At 39.3% G+C, this 18,120-nt stretch overlaps 1 protein-coding gene across 6 annotated transcripts in view; it reads left to right on the top strand.

Moving 5' to 3' along the window:
* Positions 1-18,120, top strand: part of DOPEY1 (dopey family member 1) — a 114,402-nt gene that overhangs the window by 69,221 nt on the left and 27,061 nt on the right. For all 6 annotated transcript variants that reach the window (XM_018052920.1, XM_018052923.1, XM_018052921.1 and 3 more), the window contains 9 exons: positions 2,764-3,385; positions 4,047-4,321; positions 5,363-5,515; positions 7,450-7,550; positions 9,269-9,528; positions 11,032-13,021; positions 14,140-14,251; positions 14,359-14,541; positions 16,408-16,533. In XM_018052920.1, the coding sequence (XP_017908409.1) occupies positions 2,764-3,385; positions 4,047-4,321; positions 5,363-5,515; positions 7,450-7,550; positions 9,269-9,528; positions 11,032-13,021; positions 14,140-14,251; positions 14,359-14,541; positions 16,408-16,533 (3,822 nt within the window). The remainder of the gene's footprint in view (positions 1-2,763; positions 3,386-4,046; positions 4,322-5,362; positions 5,516-7,449; positions 7,551-9,268; positions 9,529-11,031; positions 13,022-14,139; positions 14,252-14,358; positions 14,542-16,407; positions 16,534-18,120) is intronic.

Consider the following 18,120-nt stretch of genomic DNA (forward strand, 5'->3'; position numbering starts at 1 on the left):
TACAGACCATACAACCAAGTATTATAAATGTATACAAGTATAACTGAATTTATAGTATGAATTCTATTAACATAATGTTGCCCGTTCTATAATCTTCATATGAAAAAGATTAATACAGAAGTAATAATAAGCTAATGACAGTTTTACCATTTAAACAAGATTTGTTTTTTCTTTAATGTATTAATACAAGATTTTTCAAAGAAGGAAAATGGACAGGTTCAGTTCAAATGGCCACCTTTAATCATTGGCATTATAATGTCACAGTTCTTATGCTGTTACAGAGACAGTGATCTGCTGCCATGAAGGGAGTGTGAACTTGGAATCGTCTAATCTGAGCTCTTCTGCTAAATATTAATCTTATTTTCTGTGATATTGGGCAAGTTTTGTATTGAACTTCCCTGAGCCACAGTTTTTTTTTTTGTTTGTTTGTTTGTTTTTTACCTTTGAAGTAGTGAAAATAACCTCCCTCCATTCGGCACCCACTCTGTGTACCCAGCAGTGGACTAGCCACACCTTGGTGAATTCTGCCCTTCCCAACACTTTCCTTCTACTTGGGAGACACACATTAAACAAGTAATTACACATTTAATTATAGCTGTGATAAATGTATGAAGGAAAGTATAGAGTGGTCGGAATGTGGGAAATGGGGTGATCTGACCTAGATCAGGGGCCAGGGAAGGCTTTCTCGAGGAAGGGTTGTCTGAGTGCAGCTCTAGAGGGGCCAGCGCAGGTGAGGTGGGACGCAGAGAGCACTAGACAGCAGGGAGCATCTGCACAGGCTCTCGGGCCGCAAGAACGTCGCGCAGACGGTGAGGGAGACGCCGCTGTCGGCGCAGGTGGGGGCCGGGCCTTACAGAGCCTCGTCACTGTACTAAGCCTTTTATTCTTTATCTTAGCAGCAATGGAAAGACGCTGAAGGAAAAAGGCAAGTGACATAGTCAGATTCGTGTGTCAGAAATGTTACTCTGACTGCACTGTGGGGTATGGATCTGAGAAACAGAAATGGTTGTGGGGAGACGTGCAGTAGTGCAGGTGAGAGGTGGTGATAACATGTGCTAACACCATGGGGGAGTGAAGACAGAAATGGATGGATCAGCCATGTGTGGAGGAGGAAAAGCCCATAAGCTGTAGGAATGGATTGGTAGGGTAACGACTGATTGCTAACATTTATTGAGTGTTTAATAAGTGGCAAGTACTGTATACACAGTAACTGAGGAAGGAAATGGCAACCCACTCTAGTACTCTTGCCTGGAGAATCCCACGGATGGAGGAGCCTGGTGGGCTACAGACCAAGGGGTCGCAAAGGGTCGGACACGACTTAGCGACGTCACTTCACTGTATACACAGGGCCTTCCCTGGTGGCTCAGATGGTAAAGAACCTGCCTGCAATGTGGGAGACCTGGCTTCAATCCCTGGGTCGATAAAATCCCCTGGAGACGGGAATGGCTACCCACTCCAGCATCCTTGCCTGGAGAATTCCATGAACAGAGGAGCCCGGCAGGCTACTATACATAGAATCGCAGAGTTGGACATAACTGAGCGACTAACCCTTTCACTTTTTTCCCCTACTGTATACACTGTCTTAACTTAATCCTCATAGTAATTCTTAAATGTATAAAATATTTCCATCTCTGTTACATAGATTAGGTAACCTGGGTTTGGAGAGGATTAGTAATTTGCCAAATGGGAAAATGTCAGAGCCTTAGCAAACTAGTGGCCAGCACCCTTGACCACTGTACTGGAATGGATGTAGGGAAAGTGGGGAGGAGTGGTGGATAAGGTAGCAAGAAGCGCCCTTGGCTGTCTGCCTTCCTGGTTGGATGAACAGTTGTGTCACTCACTGAGGCAAAGAACTCTGGGTGAGGCCCAGCTTTGTGGCAGCATTTAGAGTGTATATCTTCAGGGGTCTTCCGTTAGATCACATTTTAGTCATCTTATTCAGTGCTCTGGCACAGTTGCCCAAGGAGTTCATGATGTGTACAGCTTTTGTTTACTCACTAAACCAGAAAATAGGCCTGATGGTTATACTCATCCCATCTTTACAGAGAAGGAGCAGTCGGTCTGTTCTAGCTCTATTCTACTTCAGTAGTGGGTTTGTTTTTTGTTTGTGTTGTGATTAGTTATCTCTTCTAGATTATAAATAATTCCTTTCATTGCTAGTACCTAATGTGGCAAATAGTATGGGTTCAATAACTGTTACTTGAAAGAGTGTAAGATTAATGGGAAACATTAAAACAGAACTTTTACATACTTCAGACGGGTTTCACTTTCATATGGTCCTGAATAGTAGACCTCGTAGATTTTATTTCTAGTTCTTAAAATGTAATTTTTTCAACCTTGCATGTCTCATTTCCATGCATTATTTAGATGTTAGGAAAGTGATTTCATGAAGTAGATTGAATAAATTGTTAGGAGTTTGAAACAAGGATATAGATCTTAGAGAGTTTCACAAATACATATTTTGCCCTCAAGACCCTAAGCTTAAGTTATGCATATAACAAATAATAAATATTTCTTGAAAGACTTTGTATTAATATATTAATTAGAACTCTCTCAGTATTTCCTGTTATCATAGGTACATGAATCAATTGTAGAAACTGTTTTAAGAGTTAACCAGATGTATAGATTAAATTGTGAAATGTGAGTTAAGTTGTCAATAAGTCTAATCCATAGCTGACTTCTTTCAAAATGTGACTATTTAATTTTAATTTCTAGTATATACATGTAGCTACTCAGCCTCCTGCTCTTTTTACTGACTACCAGGTCTCATCAGTTTCTCTTGAAAATCCTACCGAAGTGTTCGAAGATGGAGAAAATCCACCCAGTAGTCGCTCGTCAGAGAGTGGGTTCACTGAGTTCATACAGTATCAAGCGGACCGAACTGACGACATTGACAGAGAGCTGAGTGAGGGGCAGGGGGCAGCTGCCATCCCGATTGGGAGCACATCCTCTGAAACAGAAACTGCCTCCACGGTGGGGTCTGAAGAAACGATCATCCAGCCCCCTTCCATGATCGCTCAGGGGGCGGCACCCCGAAGTGGGAAGACCGCCCAGAAAACCGCAATGCAGTGCTGCTTGGAGTATGTCCAGCAGTTTCTCACCAGACTCATCAACCTCTACATCATCCGGAGCAGCGCCTTCTCTCAGGCTTTGACTCCAGAGCATCAAGGGGATCTCAGTGGCGAGCAGGGGGAGATTTCGAACTGGGACAGGGATTCCCAGGGGGACGTAAAAGAGAGAAATATAAGTAAACAAAAAACCTCAAAAGAATACCTCTCTGCCTTCCTCGCTGCCTGTCAGCTCTTCCTGGAGTGCTCCAGCTTCCCAGTTTACATTGCTGAGGGGAACCATACCTCAGACTTACGTTCTGAGAAGTCAGACACTGGTAAGGTTGTCTCTGTTTTATTTATTTAAAAATATCTTCTATAGCATGCTTCCCACCCACTCACCCTTTAGTTTAAGGAATGCTCAGATATTAAAACTGGGATTTAATTTCTTTTTTTAGCCAGTTAATTTTTAACAGTGTTGCTTTAATTTGTAAGTTTTTTGAAACAAAATACTGTCATTTTGAGGAGATTGATATATTGGAGAATTTTGTGATCTTGATATCTCACAGTTTGTTGGTGAGCAAGCAGACGCTGAGGAGGAAATTAACTCCTTTCTCCGGAGAAAATTAGTATAACATTCAGATCTGCTGATTTCCTTTATTATGACTAGCATCATATAAGTTTACATTCCTTTAAATTTATGTATAACACACAGGTCAGTGAGCTATGTAATATTTGTTGATTAATAAACTTTTTTAGGACAGAAAATGGATTGTTGACTTGGCATAAGAAAAATACATATTAAAAACTTATGAAATTCCTGTTGCTGCTTTATTTTCTTGAAGATCTAGTGTATGTGAGAAACTATGGTTTTGTTCACAGAGCAAGGCCTAAGTTCTTAGATATAAGTGCTTTGTTTTTAGAAATTAACTTGGAAGACAGATTATACATGAAAGGTTCACTCTGATGGACTGTGTTGGCTTGCGGCTTCCCTTTCAGACTGGGAGCACGTGCAGCCTCCACTGTGGCTCCAGACGCTGATGAGCGCTTGCAGCCAAGCCAGTGATTTCAGTGTGCAGAGTGTTGCCATTTCACTAGTGATGGACCTGGTAGGACTGACGCAGTCTGTGGCCGTGGTCACTGGGGAAAACATCAACAGTGTGGAGCCTGCCCAGCCCTTAAGTCCAAACCAGGGACGAGTAGCTGTGGTGATTAGACCTCCTCTCACGCCAGGCAATCTGAGATACATAGCTGAGAAGACGGAATTTTTCAAGGTAAGTTCTGAGAACTACAAGCATGACTAAGATGACACTCGACCTGATTTGCTTAGCAGAGATTTCAGAGATGATAGTCAGCTTAACTGAACACCTGTTAACATCATACTGTAAGGAAGAGATACCATATACCGTATTTGATCAGTACTGCTTGGCCAATCCTGTCCTCAGTTTTGTGAGGAGGCAAAAAGAAGGAGAGGAGTATTGGGGTAAAAAGAAAAGTTCGTTTATACTGAAAAATACGTTTCCAGATGAAGTGGTTGTAACACTTTTGCTTTTCATAGAGTGCAACCTCAGGTCTCCAAAATACCAGAAAAAGTTTTCCAACCCTGAATTGTCTGATGATCATCTGTGATACATGCATATCCTTTGATTTGTTTCACAGCAGCATATATGATATCCTTGGCATAGAAAGAACATCAAGTATATTTTGCTTAAGCAGGTAGATTCTTTATATATAAAAAATTTTAATCTTCAAGTCATTGCGTCCCTCAGATAGTCCATCCAGCTAGGTTAAAGTTGGGTTCTATCCTGTGGTGGTGGTGAACCCTGATGACTGTAATAGATCACCATGTGCTGTGTTAACACATGTGGCACTGAAATACACACAGCCTGTTCTATGTTTTAAGAAGTTTGGATTTTTGAACTATGAATTATATTTCACTTTGCGACATACAACCATAAACATTAAACTTCCTTCAGTGTGGGGTTTACATCCTCTTATAAATAGTGTTTTCTAGCATCACTTTACTAAACGTCACTAACATAGTGAAATGGGGTCTTATCTGGGCCCTGTAAAAAGTGCTAACATATCTGGTGTTTAAAGTAAATTTAGTTAAAGGAGTGTCTGTTGTAAGCGATCCTAGAAACCTGGATGACAAGAAGCAAGCAGATGGAAAATCTCATTTCAGTAACATAATGAGTGCTAAGACCTTCTAGGTCTGGCAGTCAGAGGCTTGTTTGTACCTAATAGGAAATGTTTAAAAGTTCTCATTTACAATTGTATAACACTGTGACTTTTACGTCTTTTTTTTTTAATAGCATGTAGCTTTAACATTGTGGAACCAGCTGGGAGATGCAACACCTCAGCACCACCAGAAGAGTGTGGAACTGTTCTATCAGTTACATAACTTGGTTCCTTCATCCAGCATCTGTGAGGATGTGATAAGCCAGCAGTTAACCCATAAAGATAAGGTAAATTCTTCTCTGCTGGTCCTGTGCCCACCCTACCCCCTGCCCCTGTTATACTGAAAGGCAAATTAAGGAAACCCTAGGAAAATTATGGCATCTAGTGTCTGAATAAGATAACTTCATTCAGAATGCTTATCATATCTTTAAAATAACTGTGCTCTATTCTTCTTTGAGGAAAGTTCTTTCTAAAAAGTGACAGTAATCTGAAAAATCAAGCAACCCAAATCAAATGCTGGGTTTATTTTGTGATTCAGGAGTGCGGACTGATGATTCAAGTTGTTGCTGGTCTGAGTTCTTGGGTCGTTTAAAGATGTATTCAGTGGTCTCAGTTATGAAACTGGTGGATTCATTTACTAATGTGTGTGAAATGACATTTGTAAGTTACAGAATGCTAATATGTGAGGTTATGGGCTTCCCTGGTGGCTCAGATGGTAGAGAATCTGCCTGCAATGCAGGAGACCTGGGTTCAATCCCTCAGTCAGGAAGATCCCCTGGAGAAGAGAATGGCTATCCACTCCAGTATTCTTGCCTGGACAATTCCATGGACAGAGAATAAATAAGGATTTTGTATTCTGTGCATATGAAGTGTGATTCATAAGTGTCAGTTAAAGATGGCTGAGTTATGAGCAGGCCTGAAAAGCAGCTGTAACGATCAGTCTGACTGACCTGGTCAGGGTAACCCAACGAAGTTTGAGGTCTTCCTGTGTCTGCTGTCTTATATTAATAGAAAATTTCATTGAACAGCATTTAGAAGTGGATTGCCCTCATTTTAAAAAATTCTAAATGCTAGTGAGTTTGAATAGGTTATATTCCAAAGGCTTTGTGTTGAGTAAATGAAGCATTTGGCAGCAGGGAAGTGGCAAATGGAGTGAAAGAGAAGAATTAAAAGTTTATTCCAAGAGAAATGTTAATGTTCTAGTTCTCCTTCAGTACATTCTTTCAGAATTGTTCAGAAATTTTTAAATAAAGCCTTGTGTTTTAATGTAATAGTTTGTTGTAGTTTAAGTATACATCTAGGACAAATTATATCCCTGTTTACTTATATCACATTTCTAAGTTCTGAATAAGGATATTGTATATCCATGAAAAAAATTAAAGTATCAGTTATTACTTACTTTTTTTTATGTGTTTGTATTGGTTGATGTACACATGCAAGCTTCATTGGAAAAGCATGTATTAAGCCAACAGGAAAAGCAAGCATTGCTCTAACCTGTCACAGTTTAGACAGTTGCAGTCTGATTTGGGGGATCTTTTACTTGATGGGTTCTACAAATGCTGGAGAAAGACTATACAATTTCTTATACTATTATAATTTCTACTAATGTATTATTATCTAATATCAAATATTGATCATTCTAAATAATTTATTCTTACATTATTTTATCCATTGTTATCACATAATCTTTTCTAGATAATCCCAAAAGTGATGTAATAGTTTTTGTGTAGAAATAGTTTTTTTAAGTCCTTAAATTTTTAATCTAATAAACCAGCTTTATAAGTGATGATAAGTTCATTTGGAATTAATATATAATTTCTGGGAGCAAAAGCAAATTATGTAGTGCCATAAAATTAGTTTTGACTACTGTGTACTTATATTAAAATGAAGGGGAAAGTGTTTCCTGTAGTCAAGATATAGTAACATGCATATTACTAGTTCTTTCCATCCCCTCTTATAAAATAATCTAGTAAACTAATCACCTAAACTAAGTAATAACTTTTATGGCAGCATGGTCCTTTAGGTTTAATATTTCTGTATATATTTAAGTATTTTGTGCATTTCTGTTTCCATACAAAAAAATACAGCTTATTTCAGCATGTACTAGAATACTGTGAACACTGAACATAATACTATCTTAAATAGCAACTTTTTTTTTGTTTACTAAAAATCACTCAGTATATTCATAGACAATAATATCATCTCCCATATTTGTCCTCAGAAAATAAGGATGGAAGCACATGCAAAGTTTGCAGTTCTTTGGCATCTAACAAGGGACCTCCATATAAATAAGTCCTCATCTTTTGCACGGTCTTTCGACAGGTTGGTTATGTTTTATATTCAGGTGTTTTTGAGGGGACATGAAGTAGAAAAGAGTAACTTTTATTGCTTTGCCAGGCAAAAGGGGCCACAGTGGGCTAATGCCCTGAAGATTGTGTGACCCTTATATTCAGGTTTTATAATAAAATATCTTAATGTTTCCTTTCTTGAATGCCCTGGCTAATTTGGCAGGAGTAGGAGAGAGCAATTTGCAGATTTTATAAAGAGAATTTATAATTTTTTTTAATCTAAGCTGTATTAAAAGGCATGGCATTTTCATTTATCTAACTGATTTTCCCTTTGTATTTCTGGAGTACCCAGTGCCCCTTCCTTTTATCGGGTGACCTCATCAAGTTCCTCCTATGTGCCAGGCACCATTCTAAGTGTCAGGGACATAGCAACAGATGCAGCCTTCTTGAGTCTACATTCAGTGAAATTTCATATATATAGTAGAAGGTATAAGTGTTTCTCTAGCAATTATTCCCAGTCTTGCCTGAACCAGACTTAGAATCTACAGTTAAAATACTGGCACTTCTGTGGATCATTTCTGTGGATTCAAAAAATCTACAGTTAGCTGCCTGAGAGTGGTTTTGCTGTTTGTCTGGACTACATAGATGCCTCAGACACCAGAAATAAGATTTGCAGTGACTTCCAAGGAGATGCCATTTATAGGTAGATTTACATACATCACGGGCTCACCAGCAAGTCTCATCAAGGCAGCCCCAAATCTAACTGTGCTTGAAGCTCCACTCAGCATCAGATGCGTGTTCTGCTGGATGTTATCTCAGCTGGTATAAAGCAGCATCACCATTCTCTAATGGTCTGCTACTGAACCCCTCTAGTAAACTGGGCCCTGGGACTGGGTACTTCACAAGTACCAGCTCTAATTCAGTAACCACCTGTTCTCATCATGACAGTGAAGTTAAGTGATTTGCCCAAGATCATCATACATGAGATAAAGCAGATGGCCCAGATTCATCTTTGGTTTTCTGATCCCAAACCATACCTCCACACCTTTCACAGAAGGTCTTTCCTTGAATTAAGCACATGGCTTCAACTAATGAAGAGAATGAGTACAAAGGAGCACAGAGCAACATGGAAATAGTGTTGACTTGCAGAGGGCTCCGTATTTAGTGATACAAACAGTAATATGGTACTAAAACAGACTAATTCTCAAGGTTTTCTCTTCTGTTTTTTAGTATTTATCTTATAGAAATAATGTATGCTTGTGAAATTTCAAAAAATAGAAGTGTTTGAGAAAAGAGAGAGGACTATTTTCTCCTTTCTCATTTTATCTTTTTGGTTTCCGTGGTGGCTCAGATGGTAAAAGCGTCTGCCTGCAGTGCGGGGGAGACCCAGGTTCGATCCCTGGGTTGGGAAGATCCCCTGGAGAAGGAAATGGCAACCCACTCCAGTACTCTTGCCTGGAAAGTCCCATGGACAGAGGACCCTGGTAGGCTACAGTTCATGGGATCACAAAGAGTCAGACATGACTGAGTAACTTCAGTTTCTTTTTCTTTATTTCATTGTATCTACTGAGACTGGGGATTAAGGTTATTAAAATGCTGTAGTCAAAAGTTATTCTGAAATATAATTACTTTAAAATAGTTAATTCAGCTTAAGAAATACAACTTAGAGTAATGTTAATTTTTTAAAAATTAGAGTATTAAAACTAAAGTAAGTATTCTGTTCTTTGTTTTAATCACTGGTGTTTATTGTAGGTCACTGTTCATCATGCTAGATAGCCTTAACAGTCTCGATGGTTCCACCAGCTCTGTGGGACAAGCCTGGCTGAACCAAGTTCTACAAAGACATGATATCGCGAGAGTTTTGGAACCACTGCTATTGCTCCTACTGCATCCCAAAACTCAGAGGGTTTCAGTGCAGAGAGTGCAAGCAGAACGTTACTGGAATAAGGCTCCCTGTTTTCCTGGAGAAGAGAGTGACAAGCATTTCATGCAGAACTTTTCCTGCAATAATGGTGAATATCACATGGAAGTAGACCACCTTTATTTAGAATTAAATTAATAAATAAAGAGAGGGGCGAACACACAGCAGATTGTCAAGAGAACCAACCGTGAGAATCTCTCCGTGGACTGCTTTTCTTCCCCTCTGCGTGCAGTAGCGCTGCTTGCATGCGTCAGTTCGCACCTCATCACTGACCGTCTTAGAGGACTTGGATCTCTGTTATCAGCTGACTCTCTCAGGGGAGGCATTAGCATAGCTCCGGTCAGAAGCATTCTTTAGCATTAGCAAATAACCTGTAGACTTTACAGTCCTGGTCCTGCAGGGTTCTGTAGATACTCCACTGGGAATCGATAGTAAGCTTTCAGTGCACATTTCTATTTCAGGTGTCATTTCCCTCATCTGTGAAATGAGGGTGACTGCCCAGCTCCCAGAACTTCATGGCGAGCATTAGGTGTGGTCATGTTAGTGACATGCTTAGTGCAGTGACTGGCATGTAAGTGTTTGATAAATGTCCACTGTTATGATTAATATTTGATAAATATTTGCTATTACTGTTAATAGAATACTATTACTAATAATAGAAATTAATAGACAAAAGAATCAATTTCATTTATCTCTCCTATAAAATAATCCTGTAAGGTCAGTAATGAAAAGGTCATGTTGCCGATGAGGCTGTGGCTTTCTCAGAGTCTCACAGCTGGTAGGTGGTGAAGTTAGCACGGAACTGGGCTCCTGCTTCATGTTGAGCGTGTTTCTACAGAGCCTTGGTTCCTTTCTTTTCCGCAGCTTCCCCTGACCTCTTAAGAACATGCTCTGCTCTGCTTATCCACCAGCACTTCTTTGCATTAACACTTTGCCCGCAGTAGTTCCTGCCTGTCTGCTGAACTCTCACCTCTCTGAGATCTTTCTCAGACCTCATCTGTGGTGTCATGAAGCTTTCCCTGAATTAAAAGCTTCTGATTTTGCACTTCTTGCATGGAACTAAGCCTTCTACCCTCTCTGAAGAAATGCTCCCCTAAAAGCACAGAAATGGGTATTTGTGATCCCCTACTCGTTTTAAAACTTCTCAGAGTAAAGAGTGATGTTTTGTTCTTTTCTCACGCTCTTCTCCTCATTTAGGGCCTTACTCAACCTAGATAATTTATAAATGCTTGTTGAATTTTGTTAAAATCAAGGAGATTATGTATTTATATATTAACTATATACTGAACTATTTTAAAAGAATGTCGTATTTGGGGATAAGGGCAACGTTTTATGTTTTCTCTCTGTTAAATGTGCAGTTTTGTTTAATTCAGTTGAGTAATAGCCCTTCTAATGTTGAGTTGTCTTTATTAAATTCTAATTAATAGTCATCTACATAATTTTCTAATTTAAAAGGTCTAACATATTAATAAACATTTTAATAGAAAAATATAAGTAAGTAATGAAAGTAATGATTCAAAAATCTTGTTCAGTTTACATTTCAATTATTTTAATGTATTTTGTATTGTTTTTCTTTATTCTCTTTCTTTGCCAGTAAGCCAAGTACAACTCATGGCATCGAAAGGAAATGGTGAAAAGACACTTACCATGGACGAAATGGAGAACTTCAGCCTTACAGTTAACCCACTAAGTGACAGACTGTCCCTCCTCAGTACCAGCAGTGAGACAATCCCTATGGTTGTGTCTGATTTCGATCTGCCAGACCAACAGATCGAAATACTTCAGAGGTCTGACTCGGGGTGTTCTCAGTCCTCTGCTGGGGACAACTTGAGTTACGAAGCCGATCCTGAGAGCGTGACTGCGCAAGACGACTCCCAGGCGCCAAGCGCAGGCTCCCCAGATGATGATGTTCAGCAGGTGGTCTTTGACCTGATCTGTAAAGTTGTCAGTGGCCTCGAAGCGGAATCTGCATCAGTGCCATCTCAGTCAGAAATGGAAGGGCTGCCCCTGAAGGACAGTGATGTGGATCCAGGCGAGGAGGTGACTAGCAATGAAGATCAGCCTGCTCAGCAGAGCCAGAGTGCTTTGCTGAATAACGACGGTTCGCAGTTTCTGTCTGTGTCTGCAGAGGGAAGCTGTGAGTGTATGCCAAATGGAATTTCCAGAAACAGCTCCTCACCTTGTATTTCAGGAACCGCACAGACTTTCCACGACTCTTCTGTTGCTTCTACAGAAACCAGATGTCGACAGAGAAGTCACAGTAGCATTCAGTTCAGCTTCAAAGAAAAATTATCAGAAAAAGTCTCCGAGCAAGAAACAATTGTTAAGGAGTCAGGTAAACAACCAGGAGCAAAACCGAAAGTAAAACTTGCCAGAAAAAAGGATGATGACAAGAAGAAAACTTCAAACGAAAAACCCAAGCAGACCAGTGTTTTCTTCAGTGACGGTCTGGATTTAGAGAACTGGTACAGCTGTGGCGAGGGAGAAATTTCTGAAATCGAGAGTGACATGGGTTCTCCAGGATCACGAAAATCTCCCAATTTCAACATCCATCCTCTCTACCAACATGTGCTTCTGTATCTCCAGTTGTACGATTCATCCAGGACTCTGTATGCTTTTTCTGCCATCAAGGCCATCTTAAAAACTAACCCCATTGCTTTTGTAAATGCCATTTCAACCACTAGTGTAAATAACGCGTATACGCCTCAGTTGTCTCTGCTTCAGAATCTTTTGGCCAGACACCGGATTTCCGTTATGGGAAAAGATTTTTACAGTCACATTCCAGTGGACTCAAATCATAACTTCCGGAGTTCTATGTACATAGAAATCCTTATTTCTCTCTGTCTGTATTATATGCGTAGCCACTACCCGACTCATGTCAAGGTTTCAGCACAAGATTTAATAGGCAATCGAAACATGCAGATGATGAGCATCGAAATTTTGACCCTCCTCTTCACCGAGCTGGCAAAAGTCATAGAAAGCTCAGCAAAAGGTTTCCCTAGCTTTATCTCTGATATGTTATCTAAGTGCAAAGTTCAGAAAGTGATTCTTCACTGTTTGCTGTCATCTATCTTTAGTGCACAGAAATGGCACAGTGAAAAGATGGCAGGTAAGAACATGATTGCTGTGGAAGAAGGCTTCTCAGAGGACAGCCTGATCAATTTCTCCGAAGATGAATTTGACAATGGCAGCACACTCCAGTCACAACTTCTCAAAGTGCTGCAGAGGCTCATTGTTCTCGAACACAGGGTAATGACTATCCCTGAAGAGAATGAAACAGGTTTTGACTTTGTGGTCTCTGATCTGGAGCACATCAGTCCCCATCAGCCCATGACTTCTCTTCAGTATTTGCATGCCCAGCCAATCACTTCTCAAGGCATGTTCCTCTGTGCGGTGATACGAGCTTTACATCAACACTGTGCCTGTAAGATGCACCCGCAGTGGATTGGTTTAATCACATCTACTCTGCCTTACATGGGAAAAGTTCTCCAGAGAGTGGTTGTCTCTGTGACACTACAGCTTTGTAGAAATTTAGATAATTTAATTCAACAGTACAAATATGAAACAGGATTATCTGATAGTAGGTAAGAATTGATTTTTAATTTTGTCATTATTGGCATTTTTTACATGTATGACCACTTCATCAGCTAGAAAGTCGGTTGCAATTTGGGTAAATAAATTAGAGGTTATTGTTAGGTTACACATAGTATGTTATTTTCATAAAGAAGAAAATTGAGGAAGAGTATCCATAAAAGAATCAAGAATGGAAAACAGAAGGGATAGATAAACAGGACTTTTTTCCTCCGTAGAGCTGAAATTTTGATACTCTTCTTGACTGAGCTGGCAAAAGTAGCAGAAAGCTTTGCAAAGGGTTTCCTTGGTTTATCTGATACATTGATCTAAGTGCAAGTTGCTGCTGCTGCTAAGTCGCTTCAGTTGTGTCTGACTGTGCAACCCCATAGACGGCAGCCCACAAGGCTCCCCCATCCCTGGGATTCTCCAGGCAAGAACACTGGAGTGGGTTGCCATTTCCTTCTCCAGTGCATGAAAGTGAAAAGTGAAAGTGAAGTTGCTCAGTCGTGTCCGACTCTTTGCGACCCTATGGACTGCAGCCTTCCAGGCTCCTCCATCCATGGGATTTTCCAGGCAAGAGTACTGGAGTGGGATGCCATTGCCTTCTCCGAAGTGCAAGTTAATGTCACACTAAAATTAAGTTAAAATTATGAATGCTTTTCCCATCTGATTTTATTTCTTGTTTTGAATTTTCATTGTCTGGTGTCGAATTTTATCTGTATCCCCAGGCCATATTCAAAATTAATCTGTCAAAATTTATCCGAGTGTTTAATAGACTAGTGTCTGGTTTATCTCCTGTGTGAGCTCAGGTACTGGATATAAGAAAACTGGCTGTATTCTTTAATACTGATAGGCCTGCCATTACGTGGTTGCCAGAGATTTGCTGGCTGTATTTATTTATTTTGTTTAGAATTTGTTATCCCCAAAGAACTTCAGTACATTTAATGTGTCACAGTTACTTTATTAGATGAGGATATAAAAGCTCCTAATTTATTTATTTAGTCATTTATTTATATAATATTTATTGAGCCCTTACTGTGTGCTTAGCACATGCTGGACATTTATTATTGATGAAACACGAACTTCTTGTTCACAGAACTTGTGTTCACATGGATACATTTTCTTTCAGGCCTCTGTGGATGGCATCAATAATCCCACCAGATATGATTCTTACCCTTTTGGAAGGGATCACAGCCATTATCCACTACTGTTTGTTGGATCCTACTACACAATATCACCAAGTGAGACTGCACAAATATTTGACTGGTTTTTAAAGACTGTGAGGCCTAATAGGTCCCCATTTGTAAACCTCAGTAAATGATGTTTCTCTTTCCCCTGACTTTGATAGCTTTTGGTCAGTGTAGATCACAAACACCTGTTAGAAGCCCGCAGTGGAATCCTCTCGATCCTTCACATGATCATGTCCTCAGTGACACTGCTTTGGAGTGTGCTGCATCAGGCTGATTCTTCGGAAAAAATGACCATTGCCGCGTCTGCCTCCGTTACCACTATTAACCTTGGAGCCACAAAGGTAAGATAAGTCACACTTCACCCTTGGAGCTCAAGAGTCTATTTGACAACTCTCCTAGAGATTATGTTCCAAATTTGTGAATAATTTGAGTATATGATACTCTGTGTGGATTGTGTAATTGGTTATCAAGTAATTTTAACTATTTTCTTGAAACGACATTAAAAAAAAATCATACTTTTTAAGCATATGTAATACATTTTTTTTTTAGTAAATTTAAAGCGCTCTAGTATTCTCACCACAATCTAATGTTTCAACACAGCCATCACCACAAAAAGATTCTTCATGCCCATCTGCAGGCACTTGGTTCCCATCCCTAACTACCATCAACCCTTAATCTGGTTTCTCTGTATATCGATTTGCTTTTTCAGGCCATTTCCTGTAAAAAAGAAATAATACATTATTTGATCTTTTCTGTCTGACTTCTTTCATGTGACATAATATTTTTGAGATTCAGTCATACATGTTATAACTTTATCCCTTTTTTAGAACATTTCAAGCTGACATTTTAATATGCAAATCTCTCCTGGAAAATAGTTTAGCAATATGTACAGAGAACTTTAAGTTACATAGTTTTTGACCTAGTAATCTTTAGTAATCAATTCTAAAGTAATCAAAATTATGTAAATATGTATAATATTTATTACAGCCTTATTTATAATAGATACTATGGGCTTCCCTCTAGCCCAGTCAGGAAAGAATCTGCATGCAATGCAGGAGACCCAGGTTCAATCCCTGGGTAGGGAAGATCTCCTGGGGAAGGAAATGGCAACCCACTCCAGTATTCTTGCCTGGGGAATCCCAGGGACAGAGAAGCCTGGCAGGCTACACTCCATGGGGTCACAAGAGTCAGACACGACTTAGCGACTGAGCCACCACCACCATAGCCTTATTTAATGGCAAGAAAAAAGAGATCCTGACCAATAAGGGAATGGTTAAGTAATTTATTGACTCAGTGTTACATTATGTTGCCACTAATAATCATGGTTTTGAAGAATTCTTAGTCGATGTAAAGTGCTTAAAAGTTTAGTAAAACAGGAATTTTACATAATTGAACAAATATTGTATCTCTAATCATGTTAAAAAATAATCTGCAGAAGAAGGAATAAAATTCATGAGCTAATAGTGATTATCTCAGGATGATGAAGTTAATGGTTGATTCAAAACTTATTTTTCTTCTTATACTTTCAGATATTTCCCAAAGTTTCTTCTTTATATTTAGCGGGAAATTATGTGAATGTTTAAAAGCATTTTGCTATGGCCGGTCATCAAATTGATATCCCTCAATTACCTAATCTTACTCCAGATCTGACTTCCTAGACTTGGGAGGCATGGGAGCACACCTGGCACTGTGGAGGAAGGCTAGAAATCAATAGAAAATCTAAATAAAATGATGTTTTATTTTAATACTTGGATTAAACTGTTACAGGTTATTTGTTTTCCTTTTGAATTAAAATGACCATGGTTGCATCTCTTAACATTATTAAACTTTCCTCCACCATTATTTACCACAGATACCATTATCTACCACTCCAGTATTCTTGGGCTTCCCTGGTAGCTCAGCTGGTAAAGAATCCACCTGCAATGTGGGAGACCTGGGTTCGATCCCTGGGTTGGGAAGATCCCCTGGAGAAGGGAATGGCTAACCACTCCAGTATTCTGGCCTGGAGAATTGAATGGGCTGTATAGTCCATGGGGTCGCAAAGAGTCGGACACGACTAAGTGACTTTCACTTCACTTCACTATCATGGTTTAGGTGGTAAAACAAACAAGTTCTGTATATTCTTCCAAGAAAAACTAAAAGTACAGTCCAGTTATTAATGCTTTCATAATTTTTAATGTACTTATGATTTGCTCAAATTTTTTTAGAACTTGAGGCAGCAGATCCTAGAATTATTGGGGCCCATTTCAATGAATCATGGTGTTCACTTTATGGCTGCCATTGCCTTTGTGTGGAATGAGAGAAGACAGAACAAAGCTCCCACCAGGACCAAGGTATGTGTTTATTTTTTCCCTTGGTAAGCATATGGTGAATACATGCTGAGTTTCAGTTTTCCATTAGTTGCAATGGGATTAGGGGCTGGGATGGGGTGGGTTGCAGAAAAGTAAGTTTGTCTTCCAGTTTAGATAATAATATATTGCCTAAATTTCTTAAATATAAAAGATACTTTATGTGAAAAAAGAAATGCCTATTATATTAAAACTGTAGCTGTATAGAAATGGTAATCAGATACAATGTGTTTTTTAAATGATAGTCATTTAAAGAGCATAGCAAGAGTATGGAGAGAAATTTTCTTGATTAGCTTTTCGTTACAATGTGACTGCTTAAATGTAATTCATATATTGTCTTTAGATTATATATGTGGAAATTTTGTTGCTTTGTGAGTTTGAAAGCTCAAAAAACTATTCTGTATTGGATATAAATACTGACTCACTAGACTACTAAGGCTGTTAAATAATTTATTCCTATAAGATATGTGATTCGTCTAGCTGAAGGTTTCTAATCTTATTTTTGTGCTGATTTCACATTACATGTATGCTGACACATTTCAAGTAATAAAAAATAAACATTCCGTTTATATGACATTTTGCATGTAAGGATTCAGTAGTAGATATTACATTGGACAGAATTGAGAACTTGGATTATTTAAAGTTAGTTAAGCATATGTGGTTTAACATGGCATATTGAACACATGCATTTTTATCTTCCCTCTTACCAAAAATGAGAGTGAAAAAATTTTAAATAACAAAAACTTGGGAGGGGTGACCACATAAGTGTGGTCATAAATGTCATATGACCACATAAGTGTGGTCATAAATGTCATATGACCACAAGTGTCAAAAAGTTTTGCACGACAAAAAATACATGTCTGAGTTATAACTGACTTAGATATCAATATGAGTTTTCTCTGCTCTACTGATTTGCTGCAAGCAAAGGATCAATCACTGATGTAAATCTATAGACAGTCTGGAAGTAGAAGTATCAGGTACTTCCAAAGGCAAAGAGTTAGGATGGGGCTGAAATCTGGAGGACTAATTGAAAGTTTATAGTTCCCTTTTCCCAACCCAAGCAGCCACCCACTTCTCTTGCCCTACCCCAACAGGATACTGGAGTCAAGTTTACTTTGTGAAGAGTTTATGAAAAGAGACTCTTGATCCAAGGGCACAAGGTTCACAGTTCACTTCATTCGCTCAGTCAGTCTGACTCTGTGACCCCGTGGACTGCAGCATGCCAGGCTCCCATCACCAACTCCCAGAGCTTACTCAAATTCATATCCATCGAGTCGGTGATGCCATCCAACCATTTCATCCTCTTTTGTCCCCTTCTCCTCCCACCTTCAACCTTTCTCAGCATCAGGGGCTTTTGTAGTGAGTCAGTTCTTCACATTAGGTGGCCAAAGTATTGGAGTTTCAGATTCAATATCAGTCCTTCCAATGAATATTCAGAACTGATTTCCTTTAGGATGGACTGGTTGGATCTCCTTGCAGTCCAAGGGACTCTCAACAGTCTTCTCCAACACCACAGTTCAAAAGCATCAATTCTAATTGGCACTCAGCTTTCTTCACAGTCCAACTCTCACA

The sequence above is a fragment of the Capra hircus genome, chromosome 9, assembly GCF_001704415.2.
Source record: "Capra hircus breed San Clemente chromosome 9, ASM170441v1, whole genome shotgun sequence".
NCBI classification, from domain to species: Eukaryota; Metazoa; Chordata; class Mammalia; order Artiodactyla; family Bovidae; genus Capra; species Capra hircus.